The sequence below is a fragment of the Schistocerca nitens genome, chromosome 3 (genome assembly GCF_023898315.1).
Source record: "Schistocerca nitens isolate TAMUIC-IGC-003100 chromosome 3, iqSchNite1.1, whole genome shotgun sequence".
Taxonomy (NCBI): Eukaryota; Metazoa; Arthropoda; class Insecta; order Orthoptera; family Acrididae; genus Schistocerca; species Schistocerca nitens.
Genome location: NC_064616.1, coordinates 620821965 through 620844009, shown reverse-complemented (window position 1 = coordinate 620844009; position 22045 = coordinate 620821965). Strand labels below are relative to the sequence as shown.

The 22045-nt window shown below is 40.1% G+C and overlaps 1 protein-coding gene across 2 annotated transcripts in view; it reads left to right on the top strand.

The window, feature by feature from the left end:
- The window catches only part of LOC126248560 (RUN domain-containing protein 1-like), a 177681-nt gene that overhangs the window by 84634 nt on the left and 71002 nt on the right, over nucleotides 1–22045 (top strand). For both annotated transcript variants that reach the window (XM_049949650.1, XM_049949649.1), the window contains exons 7-8: nucleotides 9703–9824; nucleotides 19407–19543. In XM_049949650.1, the coding sequence (XP_049805607.1) occupies nucleotides 9703–9824; nucleotides 19407–19543 (259 nt within the window). The remainder of the gene's footprint in view (nucleotides 1–9702; nucleotides 9825–19406; nucleotides 19544–22045) is intronic.

Below are 22045 nucleotides of genomic sequence, written 5' to 3'. Positions count from 1 at the left end.
CCAAATTCATAAGGATGCTAGACAGTCAGACAATACTCTAGAACTGGTTGAATGAGGATTTTGTAAGCAAGTTTCTTCATGTGTTAATTATGCTTCTGTAGAAGTCCACCAGTAAATCTGAGCCTGGTGTCTGCCTTCCCCATGACTGGTTTGTACGTGGTTGTTAAATTTCTGTGGAGAGAGACTGTTGAATGCTTGACAATGTTGACTGATTCCAGTGACTGTAGATCATGTAATCAAAAGATTTTGGATCCTTCAGTTTCATAATGCACATTACATTTACTTACATTCAGGGTTACCTGCAAGTATGTATTTGGTATGAATTTCGTAACATTATGTAAACATGTGTGTCATATGCGAACAGCCCCACAGAGCAACAGATGTTGTCTGCCAGGTCATTTATTTATATCATGAACAATAGTGGTCCTATCATACTACCTTGAGATTTGCCAGGTAGAAGTTTTACTTCTGATGAATGCTGCACTGAGATATGTTTGTTAGAATATCTTCAGTCTTTAAATATTACATAACAATAAGCTAGAACAAGTTCATTACCTGCCTGTGTGGGATATTACATGTAATTAAATTTGTGTCTGTGTACAGTCAGCAATCACTTAGTGATAATTTTCTGTAGGACCATATGAATTACAAATCAGTTTTGCTTATGACATTTATTACGAAGAAAATATTTATAACTACACATCAACATTTTTTGTGAAATTAGATATGCTCAATGTTATTGCTTTCTTAGTAGAACAGTCTTAATGAAATAATATAATTGAGAAGACTTGATCTAAATGCTGTTGGTTATGGCTAGTCAAAACTCCACATTGGGTGAGTGTGTACAGGGTCTGTTTATTGTTGATGGAGGCAAACACATAAACACTGTTCATTTATGGTTTTGCTGCAAGTACTGTAATGCTACCTTGATCAGAGAAATGTTAAAAAGAATAGGAAAATTTCCTGACATTTAGGTTGCACAAATATTTTCATTTAACATAGACAAGTATAGAACAAAGCTGCAAATAAAGTTCAATCATATCCTTCATTAAACAGATTTGAGTTATGTAATATTTTAAAGTCTTTTATGTAATTACACTTTATGAGCATGAAAGAAAAATATGTTGCAATAGAATCTTGGGATTTCATGATACAGCACTTCTCAATGGTTTATATATGTCAGTAAATATATATTCATGTTTGATGCCATCACCATATGTGGAACATTTACATTTACCATCATAATGAGAAGATTGCAGTTTTATAAGAACAATATTATGAAAAGGATAGATTGCGACTCACCGTAAAGATGACATATTGAGTTGCAGACAAGGACAATGAAAAGACAGTTACACATTAAACACTTTCAGCCAAAGCCTTCTTCAGAAAAGAAAGCACACATACATTTACACAAGCAGGCTGCTATCTCCAGCCCCTACAGCCAGAATGCAACTCCCTCGTTGAACAGCAGCAGCAGTCCAGAGTGGAGTGTGGAATGGTGGAAAGGGGAGGTGTAGCAGGGTATAATTTGGGGGAGGGGGGGAGGGAAGAGCACTGTCTGGTGGAGTGTGCAGGGACTAGGTGTCAGCAGGAAAAGGCTGCCAGGCACAGTAGCAGGAAGCTGGGGAGAGGGGTGGGGGTGGGGCATTAGGGAACAGAAAAAAAGAGGAGGAGAAAAGATCAGTAGATGCACACAGTGACAGTGTGGGGACTTGAATTGGGAGGAGGTGATAGGACAGAGGGGGGAAGAAACTGTTGCGTGGGGGATGTGTGGACAGTAGGTTACCGTAGTTTGGTGGCTACACCACCACCTGGCACCTCTACTGTTCTGCCATGCTTTGTCTGCTTCATGATGCTGCTTCACTGATATTAGACTATTAACAGGTGTGGATCTGTAAGAAGCTTGGAAGGTGTTTAAATACTGAAGCTTATTTAGCAGACCCAAAGCTTGAACTTTGAAAATGTGAACAAATCATTCTGTCAGCCCATTTGAGACTAATGGAAAGAGAGAGTGGTAGGACATTTAATTCAATTCCATTCTTCGTAATGTGAACATTTCAATCTGGTATGTAAAGGAAAAATAGTCCAGGCAGCTGGGAAATATGTTTCTTCAGTGGAACTGTAGTAGCTACCATTGTCACCTGTCCAAACTCTGTCAGTTAATAGGTACTTACTCTGCAGTTGGCATGCCATTCAGGAGTCAGTTCTTAGAAATCTGACACCCTACTATTAAAAATCACAAAACTATGCAAATAACATTAATGCTGATAAGGCATCTTCAGGGGAGTATGCACACTCATTTGATGTGACACTTTCAGTTGCCACGGCTGTCCGTCAGCTGGAATAACAGTATGCAATGTCTATCTACCCCCAGAAACATCTACATCATATCACATGCTTGTGGATTTAGTAGACCGGCTGCCTCCACCGTTCCTCCTGCTGGGGGACTTCAATGCCCGTAATTGTCTGCAGGGCAGCCAAACCCCATCTAACACGGGCCAAGTAAAAGAGCAGTTAATTTCAGAACTGTAGCCTGCCTCCTCAACAGTGAAGCTGCCATACATATCAGTATGGCTCATGAAACAGACTTAGCCAAAGATATTACAGTCTGCAATCCTACCAACTCACAGTTTATCCAATGGCCCATCCATGGTGACCTCTGTGACAATGGTCATTTTCCTATCTCTCTCTTTCTTGACCCATCGATTGATGAAAACTGAACCACATAGCTCACTTTGGAAAGCCAAATAGCAAACTTTCACCTTCAGTCTGACCTTTGAAACCAGTCAAGAGAAGGATATTAAAGGAATGCTATAAGATGCTATTAACACGATTATACATGCTGTGGAAGCAATGATATCCTATTCTTCAGGCTCATCCCAACAGATACCGATGCCACAGTGGTCTGATGAAATATCTCCCTCCATCAGAGAATGTCACAGGTCACTTCAGCAGCACAAATGCCATACCTCAATGGAACATTTAATAGCACTCAAGATACTTTAAGCACAAGCATGGTTTTTAGTAAAGAAGAGAGAGCAAGATTGTTGGGAACAGTATGTATCATCTATGGGTTGCTCACACCCCATCGTCTCGAGTATGGATCAAATTCTGCTGCACATGCACCCACCCACCATCCACAGTGGTTCTGGCATCTCCCTCATTTGCGACATCTGTACTGCTCCTGTAGTCATCGCTGAATGTTTCACAGCACACTTCAGTGCAGTGGCTGCATGCAGTAATTACCATCCTAATTCCCTGATCCGGAAACACCTGCCAGAATAAAGCTCGTTATTCTTCCGTGCACTGTGTACAAGGCACATCTTAGTGCTACCTGAGAAATTTTATGGCCTCTTAAGATACAGGACCTACTAGTGGATTTTCATAGCTCTAGAATCACTATAATATTCATCTGCACACTGAGTCATGTGGATATTCCAGAATAATGAACTCACTGACAAATTAGCTAAGGAAGCAACCTCAGGAAATAAACTTGAACTCAACGTACTGGGCACAGACTTAAGATTGCAATTGTGACATTAAATTTTGAAAACCTGTTATATGGAATGACAGGCTATCATGACCCTAATCAAGCTGAGAGCAATCAAGCGAACTAAATTTTGAAAACCTGTTATATGGAATGACAGGCTATCATGACCCTAATCAAGCTGAGAGCAATCAAGCGAACCACCAAGGTGTGGCATACTTCTCAGTCAGCAGGTCTCTCAGAAAGATGCCATCGTACTGTGTCACCTGTGTATTGGCCACATCAGACTTATCCACGAGGTCCTTTTGCATAAAGAGGACTCCTCTCAATGCAGCAGTGGTAGTCATCTCACGATTGCATGTATTTTTGCAATGTGTGCCCTGCCCACTGATATGAGATGAACAATTAATCTGTCTACCTCAATACCTCAGATACTTGTGGAAGATGGGTTAGTAGTTACCAAAGCCCTATGTTTCTTGGGGGAACATGGATTTTATAACAAAATTTAATGCACCTCCACATTCGGTATTGTTGAAGGTGGTTGTGGAAATAGTACCTCTCGTCGGACTATGTGCCCCGAGTGGCTTCAGGCTACTTTCTCCCCATGTTCTGCCATGCATTTTTAAACTTTTGTGTCCGTATTTTATTTATCTAAGCTAGTTACCTCTCTAGTCTGTACAGCCTTCATTTTTCATCCTATTTTAGTTTTTCAACTCAAGGAGCAACAAAATGAAATGTCTATAAGATAAGAAATGAGGTGGTTTTCCCCAGAATCGGTGAGTATTGAAATACATGGGGAACACTGACAAGAAGAAGGGAGAAGATATAGGACATTTTTGACATCAAGGAAAAACTTCCATGGTGTTAGAGGGTGCTGTAGAGGGTAAAAACTGAGATGATATGTGATGTTATTTATGTGATTGTACTGACTATGATAACCTTTCTTGGTTCATTCTTCAGTGACCAGCTACAATTTTAGCTGTTAGGATGCACCTGGGCATCTCACTTTAACTATTTTTGACTAAAGCTACTGTTAAGTACACTTCCAACCATGACAACACGATCATAGACCTCGGAGCTGACAATTCTCTTTATCTCATTTCATATCTTTTGGCATCATTTTCCTGTTAATCCAGGGACTCAAACGAAGTGGTTTAGTCCCTTTAAACCCATAATAATTATCTAATTCAACCATGATTCAGGATACAATCTCAGTAAAGCCTAGGCTCCTACCATCTGCTTAAAGGACACGCTATGGGAAATGAGCATGAAAAAGAGGATGCAAACCAAACATTTAATGCCTTGTCAAGTGCCACAGCTCCAGGAAGGAGTGTAGGAAGATGAAGTATATAAAGTTACTGCACTCCAGCCTACATGTATCACTCTATCAGCACCTCTGACAACAAAACATATTTTGTTGTAGAAATACTCCATATGAAGCGTGCACTAGAGAAATTAAAGTACTGCTTCAGTGGTGTAACTAAAGTTTGTTTCTTTCTTCATAATGTGAGTAAAGGTGCTTTTTACAGTGAACTGGTGCACAGAACTTCTTCCTCATTTATATAAAGACATTAATCCCCATGTTGTTTTTGGGATCAAAATAGTTACACTGCCTGACACAAAAAATTATGCACCCAGAAGGAAAAGAGGAAACAAAATGAACATCACAGGTTGAGATGGTATGCCGATGTTATTTAAGTGATTACAAAATTGCGTCTAATTTACAGAGAACTTGGCAATATGAGCCCACTTGTCAGTTGATGTGGGACCCTCTCTGGTCTGGATGTATGCACTGATTTGGTTAGGAAGGGTCTCCTATAGTTGTCTACAGCTGTTGTAGCCCTCAACTGTTAGAAATGGGTACTGGCACTGGAAAAGAGTTGACGTATGAGCTGGTCCCACACGTGTTTTATGGGATACATCGTGGGGATCTAGCTGGCCTCTTGAGTACTTCAACATCCCGCATACAATTCATGGAAACGTGCCATTTGTGGACAAGCATTGTCTTGTTGAAAAATGACACCACAGTACTGTTGCATGAGAGGTAACACACAAGGACATAGGACGTCTGTGATGTACCATTGTGCTTTTAAAGTTGCCTCAACCACAGCCAGCTGTGAAGTGAAGTCATACCTTATGGCTACTTACTACACCATTTCACCAGGAGTAACACTGTTGTAACTCTTCAAAACATTGGAAGAATTCAACCTCTCTTCAGGTCCGCATCATCTGCACCCATGATGGTGCAGTATTGCACAACATCGCCAAATAGTGTGTGTCACCATTTCGCAGAAGTCTATGTTTCCTGGTCATGATTTAACTCCAAATGCGTCCATTTGTGTTAATGGTAGGACAGTAATTTCCTAGTCCAGCTGGTGTTAGTCTCTGATTGAAGGTTACATTCTGTATTTGGATGGCACGTGTAAATGTGAAAGGGGTACAATGTGCTTGGAGCTCAATACAGCAGTCCTCCATTGTGATGATTGGATGTGGTCAACTGGAACCCTGACACTGAGCAAGGTAGCTCAGTGGTTAGCACACTAGACTTGCATTTGAATGGACAAAGGTTCAAAAATCCATGCCCAGCCATCCTGATTCAGATTTTCCTTGATTTCCCTAAATCATTTAAGGTAAATGCCAAGACAGTTCCTTTCCAAGGACACAAACAACTTCTTTCCTCATCCTTCCTCAATTTGAGCTTGTGCTCCATCTCTAATGACCCCATTGTCGACAGGATGTTAAACACTAATCTTTCTTTCTTCCTGGAACCTTGATGACAAGTATACCTGCACTCACATTGTGATGAAGTCCAGCATTGGTTTGTTGTCACATCCAAATCCCCCACAAATCTGGGTGTTGCATGATTCAGCCAGCTTGCCAAATAGAGACCCACGATGAGGCTCCTTTCAATCTCTGTGAGGTGCTGATAATGCTGCCTTACATACGTATGCGACATCTTCATGCCCTACACAGTGATCGCACATCTGATGCTGTTTTTGCCCCCTTATATACCCTATCAGGCCTGGTAACAACATTAAACATGAACAACACTAATTCACTCTGGTGGCCATTCTACCTGTCACAGAAGGTTGCAACTTTATTCATTTAAATACCCACCAATGGTATGTATGTGTACTAAGCCACACCGATATCTGGCTATGTCTTTTGAGTGCTTCAGTTCTTTTGTCTGGCAGAATGTTTTGTGCCTAAACATCCCACATACTATTCATATATAATCTAGAACTGACATTGTATGTACTACCAAAGCTGCGATTTGCAACTAGTTCTCACAAAACTCTACCATCTGGTGACATTAAACGTAAACATCTTGGGATAACCTATAAATTGTTATCTCATCAAGTGTGTTAGGTTTTGAGTTGGTTATTATGTATTCACAAATATGTGAGACCTTAATTTGATAGTCTATATTTACCAAATTCTGCATGTCGCACATCATCTCCACGCACCTCTCGGAAGTCATGGTAAAACATAACCATCCTCAAAGTAAACATACTGATTACAATACACAGGAAAAAGTGTGCCGGGTTATGACATTTTGCCTAAAACTATATGTAGATATAAGGTTAACTCAATAATGGCTGTGGTGGTAAATCTAATGTTGCTTTTAAACTTGGTGCAAGTTGTGAAGTACAATTTAAGGAAGTCGTAGATCACTAGTTTTATGTGCTTCCTAACAGTATAAGCAAAAAACTGTGTATTTACAAGTAACATAGAGATGAAATAGTATTTTTATACAATTAAAAATATTATTATGTTCATTCACACTTGATGTAGTTAAAAATATATATTCATGAAAGTTTTTTTTCCATTTTGAGACTGCAGATGCAGACATTGGCATTCAATATATGTCTTTTGAACTGTAATACTTTTTCATTCTGATGTTGCTCCACCTCTGATATGTTATGCTTTCTTGAGCAATATTATTTTTGATTGATAAAAGAATTTGTAGAGTAATCATTTCTTTGAGTGTATATATTCAAAAATTAGTTGTTTTGGCCAGCAGTAATAGTAATCACATTAGTGTTATTCAAGTTGTGTTTTAAATAATCATTAAAAACTCAAAATGGCTCATTCTTTGGACTGCAAATACGTATTTGTTTCTCATTATGTGCAGTTTTCAGAATGGAGGAATGATGCAGCTGCAAGACATAAGTGTCATTTGTCCTAGAAAACACTTCTGTTGTTTCTTGGGTGACCAGCTCTCTTGATTTTCTTGTCATCTCCGGTATTATAGCAGTTTTTCTTTCATCCTCCCAGCTCAACTATTGACAGCCTCTTTCTCCTGTATATATCATCATTGATCTCTCTTATGAATATTAATCCCGCAAAGTGATATCAATAGTTTAAAATCCCTAACCAACAAATCTCAAAACATTTTCGTATAATAATTGATACTGTTGTCGACATAGTCTTTTCGTCAAGGCAATCTGAGGAGTGGAGAATGAATGCCATAACCTATGCTTCTAAAGGGGTTGTAGGAGGGGAATTTTTACTTGTTTCTTGTCAGTATTGGCAACCAACAGATGTGCTCGCCTTGTACTGAGCAGCAGCTATGGTATAATTAAGGCAAAGAAGTAGCAAGGACTCATGGGAACAGATTATAGACGCATTCATGTTTAAACACACTCATTACATTATTGACTGACAGAAGCTTAGTGTGTGATGTGTAAGTGTGACTTCAGCATTGTTCACAGGGGTAATTCTGACTGCAGCCAATATTCTTTTGTAGAAGTTCATAATTGGAATGAAACAGAAGTGAAGGCATCCCCCACTTTGCTCAAATATCTTGGTAATAACAGCAAGACCATTAAAAATGTTGCCAGTAAGCTAGCAATACTTTTTCATTCAATCAAATACATTATAAGCTAGAGAAGTTTGGATTTTGGAAATAAATTAATGAAGAATGTTTTCCATGATTCTAATTTGGCTATGATGATGACATGGTCAAACTAAGGCAGAAGCAATTGCAAAAAAGATTTTAGCTTCAAAAAGTATTAAGAAGTTCATTGATGTCTTGAAAGATCCAGGTAAACAAGCAGCTTTTTCTCTGTTGCAGCCTGTGCCTTTGCCCACAAAAACAGAAAGATGTCCCCTCTAGTTGTAGGGCATTTTGATCCTGAAAAGATTATAAAAAATAGACTTATGAATAATTTTTGTTGTACAGCTGAATTTTATTTTAATTAAATATTCCTTAAATCTCCCTTAAAATCATGAGTAGATGTTGGTCATCTCCCGTAAAATGACGTGGTTGCCCTATTTGTTACCATATCCTGAGAACTCTGTAGTGTCCGTGAATAGACAATTTCTATCTTTAATAAGGAAGAGATCGTTATTAAATCTGATGCTATGGCAGTCCTACTCACAGAAGTATTCAGGAGTGCAGAAATTTTGGATTGCTTGAAATTCCACATACCCCTAAAACTATGGTATGTTTCAGCATATATCTTATTGCTAAAAAGTTATTCGAAGGAGAAATAATCACATTTGTTTCAAAAACAGGAATTAATGGCTGTGAAAACAGTATGTGGATTAAATGACTCTTCAGTACTACAGTTTATTCTGATGAGTGTCCTCTTCCTATCAGAAGATACTATCGCTGTTTGGCATTTACATTCTATTTCACTTCTGAGCAGAATATTGGAAAAGTCTAGGCTAAGGTTTCTGGGCACATTCTGTGGTGAAAATAATGAACTGGTAATTCAAGGGTAGACTTGTTGATGTATTTCATTATGTATTAACAGATATATTGTGAACACTGGAAATGACAAAGATTTCATTTGACTTGTATTGAAATTATTAGTCTTTTCTTTAAAAATAAAGGAATGAAATAATTAGATCATTTTTACATGTAGCAAATATTATGAATATGAATTTTTTAAATAATAATTTAACTTTTTTTGCAGTTCTAGCTTCATTGTCCAATAAAGAAAGTCAGGTCTTGCATTATTAGTTGTGAAAATTTTGTTTGTGTATTTTAATTACATTTTTTGATAAGATTGTCATGTAATTTATCTTGTTTCTATAATATGCATTTAAGGTTATGACTGTTGCTATAATAATGCCTTGGGGCACTTATTATTGTTCTTGTCTTTTTGATATCTCTTTTTTTTTTTAGTGTTACTATTCATTAATTTGCTGATGTGCTATTACCTTTTACTAGAAGTGTCTCAACTTTATCATCTTGTTGTTTTAAGGTGAAGGTACTCCTGAAGTTTCAACAGGTGATAAAGAATGCGTACATAATTGCCCTGTTCACTGTGGGAAATATTCCTCGTATTCATCCAAGAAGAAATATAACTTTAGAAATAGGGATGATGTAAGTAATGTATTGTACAATGATACATACTCATATTTTATGATGGTCAATATTTAGTTTAAATTATGAACTGAAATTGTTTTCTTCTTATTATTATTAAGGATGTTCATTTAGCCATGGGTAGAACATTTCAACACTGAGTATAATCTGAGTACAGTTGCTAAGTAACTTCATGGGTAATTTTGTATGGGATAGCTTACAATAATTTTTTTCTTGCAACTTGATTGGATAGTGACGCAGTGTTTAGCACACTGGAATTGCATTTGGGAGGATGATGGTTCATATCCACAGCCAGCCATCTGGATTTAGGTTTTCTGCAATTTCTCTAACTTGCCCAGGCGAATGCCAGGATGGTTTTTTTGAAAGGGCATGGCTGGTTTCTTTCCTCATCCTTCCTTAATCAAAGTTTGTGCTCCATCTGTAATGACCTAGATGTCAGCAGGACGTTAAACCCTAGTCTTCCTTACATTTCATGAAGTTTCCTTTCTGTGCTGTTATTTTGATCAGTGTCCAATAGTTTTCTGTAATGTTTAATGTTTTAGCAAAAGAGTAGTCGGTCTCTCTTATATGCAGGTGGGAATGAAGAAATTGAAGTTATAATAAACTGGAGGTGGTCTGCGTGCTACATGATGAACTTTATTGGTTTAAAGCTCATTCCTATAGTTATGCCTGTACTTTCAGAATACAAATGAACAGTCATTCTCAACTTAATTGAATGGCTTACAGAAAGATTTGAAGTCCAGAGAACTGAATTAGAAACAAAATGTATTGCTTTTCATTTTTTTCTCAAATTGGTAAGATTTTAACAGGTGAAACAACTGGTATTATTGTTACCCTCTTCTTTAAGTAATGACCAGCTATGAGTCCATTAATTTTCATGTCATTGCCCTTTTAACTATGCTCTTATAAAGTGCCTAAGGCTAATTAGTAAAAACCTTCACTGACATTCAAATGGACTTCCTTAACTTTTTATCACCTTCTCCTATTTCTGTATGTGGTGGAGGGGGGAAGGGGATGCAGTGATAAGACACCAGCCTTCTATTCAAGACGACTGCACTTCAGATCCCTGCCCAGCCATCTGGATTTAGGTTTTCTGTGGTTTGCCTAAAACACTTACGTTAAATGCTAAGTAGCACACTTTGACAAGGACACATGCAATATTCTTCTATAACCTTACCTCAGTCTGAGCATCCACTCTGTCACGAATGACCTTGACATCTTCCCTCTTCCTCCGTCTTCCTCTTCTTCTTCACATATGGACACACACAATTTATGATCATCTGTCATGTGTAGTAGTAAACAACATAGAAGACTCTGAGGAGAACATATTGGAACAGTCACATCTGAAGGACACTTGTTTCTCTCTATCTAAATATACATTCCACAATCTACCTTACTGTTTGTGTGGTGGAGAGTACTTCTGGTATCACCATCATTTCTGCAACTCCCTGTTCAGTTTGTGAATGGTGAAAGGGAAGAATGTCCAGACTTGACAAGACATCCCTGTTGACACCCGCCACATAGGCCCTGGCATGAGAAGTAATTCAGGGCAACCATTGTATGCAGCAGCCACCACAAGATCCAACACGATCTGTTCAATGTACTGCTTGGCAGTTATCCAATGCAATACCCGTGAATCAATGAAACACATTCCAACTTCATGTGAAGACCGATTCTGGTCATCTCTGCAGTGTGACATCATATGGATACCACCAGAGCACTGCAAGGTGATCTCAGAAGGGCCGCTGGAGCTGCTGTCCCTGATCAGACTGTAATGAACAGTTTATGAGAAAGGACCTTATGACCCAGACATCCTGTTTGAGTGCTTCACTTGATATGACAACATCTTGCAGCTCACCTTCAGGTCTGCCGTTCACATGTCAACTGGTAACTTTGTCACTGGTGAAACGTGTTATTCACAAATGAATCCAGATATCCTCTGACGCAGGGTGGTGACCATGTTTGTGTATGGGGCCCCATGGTGAGCAGTACCTGCCAAATATTTCTGTGATGTTGTTGGGAGGCTTCAGTGTTGACAGCCATAGAGATCTTGTTGTTGTCGACGGCTGCCTCTCTACCAAGCAGTACATTGAACATATCCTGTTGGACCACTGGTGCATACAGTGGTGGCCCTGAATTACTTCTAATGCCAGTACCTATGTGGTGGCTGTCAACAGGGATGTCTTGTGAAGCCTGGACATTGAAAAAATGGAATGGCTGGTGATGTGTCCCGACCTAAACCCCATCATGCACATGTGGGACATGCCTGACAGATGTGTTTGTGGTTCTCCTTCTCCACAACAGATTCTTCAAGAACACTTAGGAGCTCTCATTGAAGAATGGGAATGGATACCACAGGGTGACCCTGCAGACTTATATGGAGCATGCCACGTAAGTGTCAGGCAGTGATTAACACTCACTGAGTAAATACACATTACTGAAGCTCTTAAGGTCCAATGAAAAGCAACCAGGATGATGGAATGAATGATTGTTTCCTCTTTGTTTTCGACACTTGTTTGACATTTCAGTTCTCTGTATGTAAATAATCGAGAGTGTAATGATGATGTGATGTGTGCTTAATTTGTGAAAGATAAATGTATAATTCGGTAGCATACCCAGTCCTCAATTATTGCTTAAGTGGAGTATGGCAGACACCCAACCTCATGTTCCGCTAATTCTTTTGCACAGTGTAAGGAACAATAAACTGCCACATTCATCAATATCGGTTACATCGCTGGTCAAAGAAGCTAGATGGAAGAATAGGAACAAAACTGAAATGGTTCTAAATAATTCTAAACAGAGCACTTTTCTCTCACATAGATGATCCTCCTCAAACAATGATGATTTTCATATCTACATGAATGAACTGAAAAGACCCTCAATGCATCCTGCTTGCTCCCTCTGCACTCATCCTTGCCATTCATCCTCCTCCCTATACCACCCCTTCTGACTGTTTCTTGTAGTATGTCATGCATAAAGCATGCTCTGTGTCTCAGATTCACCTATGTTGTATACTGCTGTTTGCTCATTATTGGAGCAAATATTCGTGTACTGCCCATGAGTTGTGGGCTAAATGGAGATCACAATGAAACGCATTTTTTGTAGACCAAATAACAATTCTTAATTTTATTTGTCGTCGTCGTATAACTGTATGATGAAGGGGCCCAGACCAATTTGTGGTGTAATGGAGTAAAGTACAAATGATCATACAGAACGTTTTTAAATAATTATTTTTAATCCTATTTCAGATGGGCTACACTGTTGTGTACACTGATAGGGCTAAGTAAAAAGATTCCTTTGGTTGGTCTATTGTCTTCCCACAAGGTATCCTTAAAACTTGCATATTGGAAGTGTTCTCATTCTCTGATGCTGATTAGTATATGACCTTTAGGTAACAGAGTGAATAAGACAAAAAGTGTGCCACAAATTGATCTGCTCTTACTCCCAGAATGCCTTTCAAATTGCCCAAGTTTTCTTGCCTGCAAAGACAGGAGATTGTAGGATATCATTTTTTATGCACCACAGCATATTGGAATTCAGCACAATGAGATTACAGATATAGTGACCAAGGCCACATTTCGATATACCACATTTCAATAAGTTTTATATTGTTAAGAAGGTCACATTTGGTTTCCTGGGTAATATGTTTGCTCTCCAAGATAATAAGAGAATGAAAGTTCATCTAAATTATTTTACAGATATTTTTTATTTTGCTATTTTTTGTCAAGAAAGATATATCACTACACCTAAGTACCTATAACTTAGCCTTTGCTGTTTCATTTTGACAGTGTTTTAACCATAAGTTTGAAACCATCATTAAAGTAACACAGGGTGTATAAAAAAGAATCACCTGATTTAAAAAAAAATCATAACTATTATGTTATTTGAGATCTGACTATATGTGATAATTTCTTGTAGGGGTTTATAAAAGACTCTGTTTATGTGCCTCCTTTACCAACAACAATGAATGAACTAAGACATCACATAACAGCAGCTGTGGAAGCTGTAACTGGAGACATGCTTGCTGCAGTGTGGGAACAATTTGAAACTTTCATGGATGACGTAGAAGGGTAAATGTATCAATTTGAGGTAAGGGTCCAGAAATGACTGAGTTGGAAGTTATAAGGGAAAATTATTCTGAGACCTCTGGCAGTCAAATACATGAACCAGTGTTGCTGTTGCCAAGATTTTAGGCTAGACAACTGTTATAGGTGGCAGTATGGACAAAGACAAGGAAGGAGGTCTAGTAAACATCGGCTTTAAAACGCATACCTTAAGAACAATGAGCACTTGTCCATATTTGATACTGTGAAACACTTCTGCAGCAACTCTTTGGTTTCCTTATTTTTGGAGGTACTATGGACCAAAACAAGAAAAATGGTCTTTTAAATGTATAGCTTAAGAGATGTGAGCACATGTTCAATAGAAGAGATGTGTTTCACAGTATCAAAGATGAACAAGTGCTCATAGTTCTTGAGGTATGAGTTTTAGGGTCCACATTAATGAGACATTTTTTTTCTTTTCTTGGTCCTCACGGCCACCTCTGAAAGTTACCTATCGTACAGTTCTAGCAACAACAGTACTGGAACATGGGCTCCACTGCCAGAGGAATCGGAACAATTTTCACATATAACTTTCAACTTGATTTCTGGACCAGGATCACTTAGCTCAAATTGATACATTTACCCTTCTCCATTATCCCTTAAAATTTTTTGATCATTGTTTGAATTTGACATATTTTAATCAAGTTTGTGTCCAACAGTTGTAATTAGGGCTCTAACAACCATACTGTTTAGTATAGGGTGAGCTACATAAAACTGCCCCACAAAATAGAAGACTGACACAGAATTGACATGTGCTAAGATAAAAGATTGCATGGATGTTTTCAGCAAGGTAGAGCAACAACAAACACTTCCTTAACAATCTTGTCACAAGTGCGTAAGATACTTGGTGAGGGGAGGACAGTTGGTAGAGGCCGTGCAATCTCCAGGCCACCTTGATCACTGTTCTCTCTCCCTGTTATTATTACCTGTGCGGCAAATTGAAGGGTCAGGTGTACTCAAATAATCCTCACATACTGGAAGAGCTATAGCAAAACAATGAAAACACTATTGCTGCTATCTCTCAGGCAGAACATCCTCTGTGATGCTCAATAACAAGGATAAATCCCTTGTTAGTCTTACTGTAAGTATTTTCTGGACCAGTTTTATTTTGCCCACCCTTTACTTAAAACTCCAGTATTGATGATGATGATGATGATCCATTTCTTACAAAATTGCACTTGAAATTCAGTGATGGCATACCAGATTGCAGGCTCTCCTTGTATGTAATACTCTTACACATTGATTAATGTACCTATTCCATGTTGTGTCTGGGCCGTGAGGCGTAAGTAATAGGTATTTCAACTTCGTAATGTCTGTGATCAATACAATGAGACATATGAAAACATATGATCAAGCATAAACCATTCAGACAATCGAACTGTATTCTACAGGATGTGTGTACTAATATTACATTTTTTTAAAGTCCATCTTACAAATCAGCATGTACAGTTCTGGATTCCTAGACTATTGTCTGCTGTTTTAATTTTGTGGGTGAAGTCTGTATACTGTATATTTTGATACCATTTCTGCTGTTCTTTAATATTTACAATAAGTATGACTTTGATTCCTTGGAAATGCCTGACACCTAATTAATGAACAATTTCCCACTACGGTGAGTGAATATGATCAACCTGGTAAAATACTGTATGGAAATTTCTGGTTGAGAATTATGAATTATTTAGGAGTAAAGGAGATGACTCACTGAAAGGCAGACACGCTGCACTGTCGATAGGGTTACAAGCAGGAGGTACAGATCTTGTCTAGCATTTGGAATGCACTTTCTTCTTCAAGCTTATAGGAAACACACACACACACACACACACACACACACACACACACACCTATGTCCCTAAATTCCCGAAATTCGCTCAGTCGACTGCTAGCTCTTTCCTGGCCCATGGCAAGTATACTGAGATGGGGTAGGGGTGTGAAATGGGATGGGGTGAGTGATGGAGAGAGGCAGGAGGCAGGGAGGGGGGTTTGGGAGAAGCAGCTCATAGAAGAGTGGGGAGCTCTCTGACGCACACTATTGGGTGGGGGTGGGGGGGCAGCAGGTTACCTTAGGCTTAGACCAGGAAGTTTACGGGAGCAAAGGATGTGCTGTAAGGGTAGCTCCCATCTTCGCAGCTGAGAAAACTTGGTGGTGGTGGGGAGGATGCATATGACACGGGTTATAGAGCAGCCCCTGAAATCTCACATGTTGAACCACTGGGTGGTCCACCTTATTTTTGGCAGCATTTTGGCAGTGACTGTTCATTCCATTGGACATCTGGTTGGTTTCATAGCAGTGTAAACCACTGTGCAGTGTTTGCAGCAGAGTTGGTATATAACATGGTTGCTTTCACAGGTGGCCCAGCCTCTGATGGGGAAGGATAAACCTGTGATGGGACTGTAGTAAGTGGTGCTGGGTGGGTGGATTGAGCAGGTCATACCTCTGGGTCTTCCACAGGGGTATGAACCCTGTGGCAGCAGAATGGGGGTGGGAGTGGCATATGGATGGACTAGAAGGTTGTGGAGGTTGGGTGGGTAGCGGAACACCACTTTGGAAGGGGTTGGAAGTATGTTGGGTAGGATGTCCCTCATTTCAGGGCATGATGATAGATAATAATCAACGCCCAGATGAAGGACATGGTTCAGTTGTTCCAGTCTGGGGTGGTATTGGGTGACGAGGGGATGCTTCTTTGTGGTTGGTTCTTGGGAGGGATATGAGGATCAGGTGTGTGTAGGGATATGGCACAGGAGGTCTGAATGTGAATTAGGTCTTGAGGATATTGCCTGTCTGCAAAGGCCTTTGTGAGGCCTTTAGCATATTGGCTGAGGGAGTTCTCATCACTGTAGATGCATCTACCATGGGTGGCCAGGCTGTATGGAAGGGATTTTTTGGTGTGGAAATGGTGACAGTTGTCAAAGTGCAGGTAATGTTGGTGACTGGTGGGTTTGATGTGGACCCAAGGTGTGAATGGAGCCATCTGATAGTGGGATTACACTACCCGTCCCAATTCATACCACCTGGATGGTGGAGTCTCCCACACTCCCAACTAACCATGCCCTAGTCATCTTCCAGTACTTGCTAACTTCCAACCTGGCCTTGCCATCCTTCCCCAGGTCCCTCTCTAAGAAAAATAACTACCTTTCAACAGAAGGAAGGATGGTCCTACACAACCTAAAAATAGATGCTGTTCTGATCATCCTCCCAGCAGACAAAGGTTCCACAAGTGTTATGATGAACCGAAGTGACTACCTGTCAAAGGTCCTCCGCCAGTTGTCCGACACCTCCTGCTGCAAACTCTGCCAAAGTGATCGTATCCCAGAAGTCCACCATAACTTCAGTCCCTGCTGAGATCCTTATACCTTTCCCAGAACGTCTCCCCTGAATCCATCTCCCTAGTCACCCCAACAACATCCCGCACACCCATGTTCTACATGCTCCCCTAAATCCACAAAGCTAATGATCCTGGGTGCCCCACTGTGGCTGGTTGTAGTGCCCCCACTGAAAGGATCTCAGCTCTTGTAGATCAACATCTCTAACCAATTGTGCAGAACCTAGCCTCCCACATTAAAGATACCAACCACTTCCTGCAGTGGCTCTCCACCATCCTGACACCATTGTCTCCGTATCTTTACTCTTCACTGTTGATGCAACCTTTCTATACACCAACATTCCACATGGCCATGGCCTTGCCATGAGTGAACACCACCTCTCCCAACGCCCTGCAGTTTCCAAACCCACCACTTCATTCCTTGTACACCTAACCAACTACATCCTAGCCCATAACTACTTTACCTTTGAATTGAAGATATACAAACAATTCATGGCACAGCTATGGCCACCCGCATGGCACCCTCTTATGCCAGTCTCTTCATGGGCCACCTGGAGGAAATATTTCTAATTTCCCAAAACCCCAAACCCCTGATTTGGTCGAGGTCTATTGATGACATCTTTATAATCTGGACCCAAGGCAAGGACACCTTCGTAGCTATCGATCTCTTCCTCTCAGGTGGCTCCATCCACACCTCAGTCCACACCAAACCCACCAATCATCAACAGTACCTGCACATTGACAGCTGCCACCCCTTCTACACCAAAAAATCCCTCCCATACAGTCCGACTACCTGTGGTAGATGCACCTACAGTGATGAGAACTCCCCCTCCCAGTATGCTGAAGGCCTCACAAAGAACTGCAGGCCTAACTCACAAACAGATCTTCCACGTGATATCCTCACACACACCTGATCCTTACATCCATCCCAAGAACCAAACACAAAGAAGCACCCCCATTTCACCAATACCATCCTGGGCAGGAGTGACTGAACCGTGCCCTTCATGAGGGCTTTGATTATCTATCACCATTTGCCACTCCCACCCCAATTCGCTGCCATAGGGATCACATGCAAGACCTGCCCAATCCACCCACTTCAGTCCCGTCACAGGCTTATCCTACCCCATCAGAGGCCAGGCCACCTGTGAAAGGAGCCATGTTATACATCAGGTCTGCTACAACCACTGCACAGCATTTTACACTGGTATGTCAACTGGACTGAGCAGCCACCTCCATACTGCTGCCAAAAACAAGTTGGACCACTCAGTGCCACTACATGCGAGATTTCAAAGGCTGCTTCACAACCTGTGCCATTTGCATGCTCCCCATCACCACCAGCTTTTCTTAGCTGTAGAGATGGGAGCTATTCTTACAGCACAACCTTTACTCCTGTAACTTTCCTGGTCTAAATCTAAGGTACGTCGCTGCCTCCCTCTCCCAGCCCCCACCAAATAGAGAGAGAGAGAGAGAGAGAGAGAGAGAGAGAGAGAGAGAGAGAGAGTGTGTGTGTGTGTGTGTGTTTTGGGACACACACACACACACACACACACACTCACCATCCCCTCCCCAGCACCCACACTCAATTTGTGTCGCCCCATCAGCTAGTTGTGTGCTGTTATCTCACGTTTAGACACTATGAAATCGTGTGGCCAGCCGTCTGCCACCTGCCCCCTCTACCTGCACCCCTAGCTAGCCTACAGATGGCTCCCCACTCCTCCACAAGCCACTAGAGCCTTCCCCCCAACCCCTTCTCTGCCTCCCACCTCTCTCCATCCCTCAGCACCCCCACCCCCCCACCCCCCTCCCCATCCCACACCCACCTCCACCTCCACCAGTACACGCACTGTGGGTGAGTAAAGTGGTGGTAGTTGACTGAGCACAATGTAGGGAGACAGGTGCATGTGCGCTGTTTTTCCTACAAGCTTGAAAAAGGAAGTGCATTCCAAAAGCTAGCCAAGCTCTGTACCTTTCATTTGTGTCAATGATGATGCAGCACATCTGCCTTTGGGTGAGTTGACGCCTTTATTCCTAAATAATTCAAACTGGTAAAATTAATGTTGTTAACCAGCTGTTAAAGTAGCACAGTAAACAGTCACACCTGAATGTCTAGCTAAAATGTGGAATATTGTAATATGTTTATATAATTTGATTTATTCCAGATTCGAGAGGAAACTATTAATATAATGAAGAAAGCTGCTTCTCTTTTACACATGTTTGCTGCACTGCAGTTTGGATGTGGTACAGATAAATTTAGAAAAAACTCTCTAAAAAGAACTGTTAAGGCAAATCATTGGGGGTGAGTTTCATTTTATAATAGTTCATGTAAGGTGTTCTCAGTAAGTATGGAAAGTTACGGATATTGTTTGATTTCAAGTGGCTGAACAGTCTTCGTAAAATATATTCTTTGTGTCTTTTGCACCGCACCTCCTCTCCCCCCCCCCCCCTCCCCCAGCCCCTTTTTCTCCTCACTTCCTTCCCCACCTTTAGGTTTTCTTTTATTAATCCAACATCACCCACTTCAAATTTTTTCAGTGTTTCATTTGTTAATTTTCAGTTGTTACCCAATAATCTTATCTGTCTTTGCTGTGTACCTGATTGCACAAAGTGATTTATAATCCATCAATACATGCATAGTTATCCTTAGTCCGTATGCAAGTGAACATAATTCGGGAGTCTGCCATTAAACTTCTGAAAAAATCAAATAATTAATGTATTAGCAAGGTTATTTCCATTCAGCTACACTTAATTCATGACAGTTAATTTATAATATGTTGTAGTTAGTGGAAATATGAGACAACATCTGTTTTCTAGTTACATGTAACCTTTGTCTGATTTTGCTGATGCCGCGGATATTTGTTTGACTCCATTACAGTCGTGCACTCTTGCAGTGGGAGATGTCTGCTGATTAAAATGAATTTGCTGATACATGAATCTGTTTGCAGCTGCAATGTTAGTCACTTCATCAATTGCTGATGGAACTTAAATACTGTTATTTACTTAAATGAATTCGAAAGTGGAGAATCGTTTTATGTTCTGTAAGTGTGTGAACACCATTGAAATGCACAAATATGGATGATAAATGTATGAGACTAAATTAGCGGCTTGTTTGTTATTGCAGGAGTAATGTAGGGAGATAAGTTTTCATGTATGTGAAAATTTGTCATAAATTCAGTACTAACAACTAATAAATACAGTTTTCATATCCCCACTGGGAAATTTTTCTGTAAATTATTGAAAGATTTGAAATGCTATTTGGTTATCTGTCACAGAACAGATGCAAAGTAATAAATTACAATGTTTTCAGTATTAACTTTTTGAAGAATTCGTAGCAAAAACATGACAGGGAAATATTAATTAATGCTTATAATTTGATGTCAGTTGTAAACTTTCTGTGTTAATGCTACCAGAAGAGGTAACATAAAATATATCAAGGATGGTATTGGTGAAGTTAACATATATCCAATTTTAAATATGCTCTAGAAAATCAGCAGTTCATTTCATCTAACCTCTGCCCCCCCCCCCCCCTCCCTTTCTCTCTCTCTCTCTCTCTCTCTCTCTCTCTCTCTCTCTCTCTCTCTCTTTTCCACACTCCCTTGTTCATAGATAATGTAGTTTAATGTAAATATAAATTCCAAGCACTCCTGAAATGGAAAGGTTGTAGTCATACGTCCAGTGATGTAATGTGGTCTTCTTGCTGGATGTGGTAGTCCACAATGCATTTGATGCAGAAAAAGAACAGTGCACACATACAAATGAATGCAAATTCAGTGGAGGTGTCTTGTCTGCACCAGCTAGCACAAAACATGGTCCAAGACATTTCAGTTCAGGATTGTAATCACAAGATATGTTTGTCCACGGCACATAGGTAAATATCCTATTCCAGAGTCCTACAAACACCACCACAACACACAAGGATACTAGTAGCCCTCTATTTGGGTTTACAGACACAAACTGGTGGTTTTGTCCAGTGGATTTGCTGATATCAACCTATTCCGTATCACGAGATCAGACCAAGTGATATGAGTGGTGCATCGTCTGGTGGTGCCACTGCTGTTGTCTTCCACTGTAGTGATTACCTCTTTCTGGATGCTTCCTGCTATAAATGCTGTGAACTTTCATCATTTCACCATCTTCTTCTTAACCACAGTTACTTTCATGAGATACAAGGTCCCTCCTCCCTAACCTCCGCTACCTGGTGGTGTGGTCTGAGGTGTTGGAAATGGTCTGCTGCTATCGGTGGTGGCATTACCCAGTGGAGCTCGGGTGTACTTGATCACAGGTGGTTGTTACGGTGCACGAAGCAGATCCCATTGCTCCCCACATTCTGCATCATGTAGCTCCATACCATTAAAAGTAGAAAGCATGGAAGTAATGGAATAACTCCTTTAACATGGTCAGATGTGAACTATGTTAGCAATTGAAGTGTTAGAGATGTCATGAAAGTTGAATAAGGGTTTCTTAAAGTTTATCCCCTGTTTCCATTTTGTGGAACATTAAAGTGACATTTTATGTTGTTTATTTTTGTCAATATCTAGCAGGATTTTCTCAGTCGTTTAGAATTTTTATATTTCAGGTTTCTAATTTCATTGTAATCCTAACATTAGTGGAATATAATAAATTTTTTGTGAATATTTTCCATCTATGTTCCTTAACTCATTGATTACCCTGATGATATAATTTTAGACTGTTGAATCAAAATGGTAGCATCCATATTTGTACTAATATTATCAAAAGACTTCATACACTATTGGAATACACATACTGTTTAGGTGTCAAAGGAACCTACCTTAAAAGTACT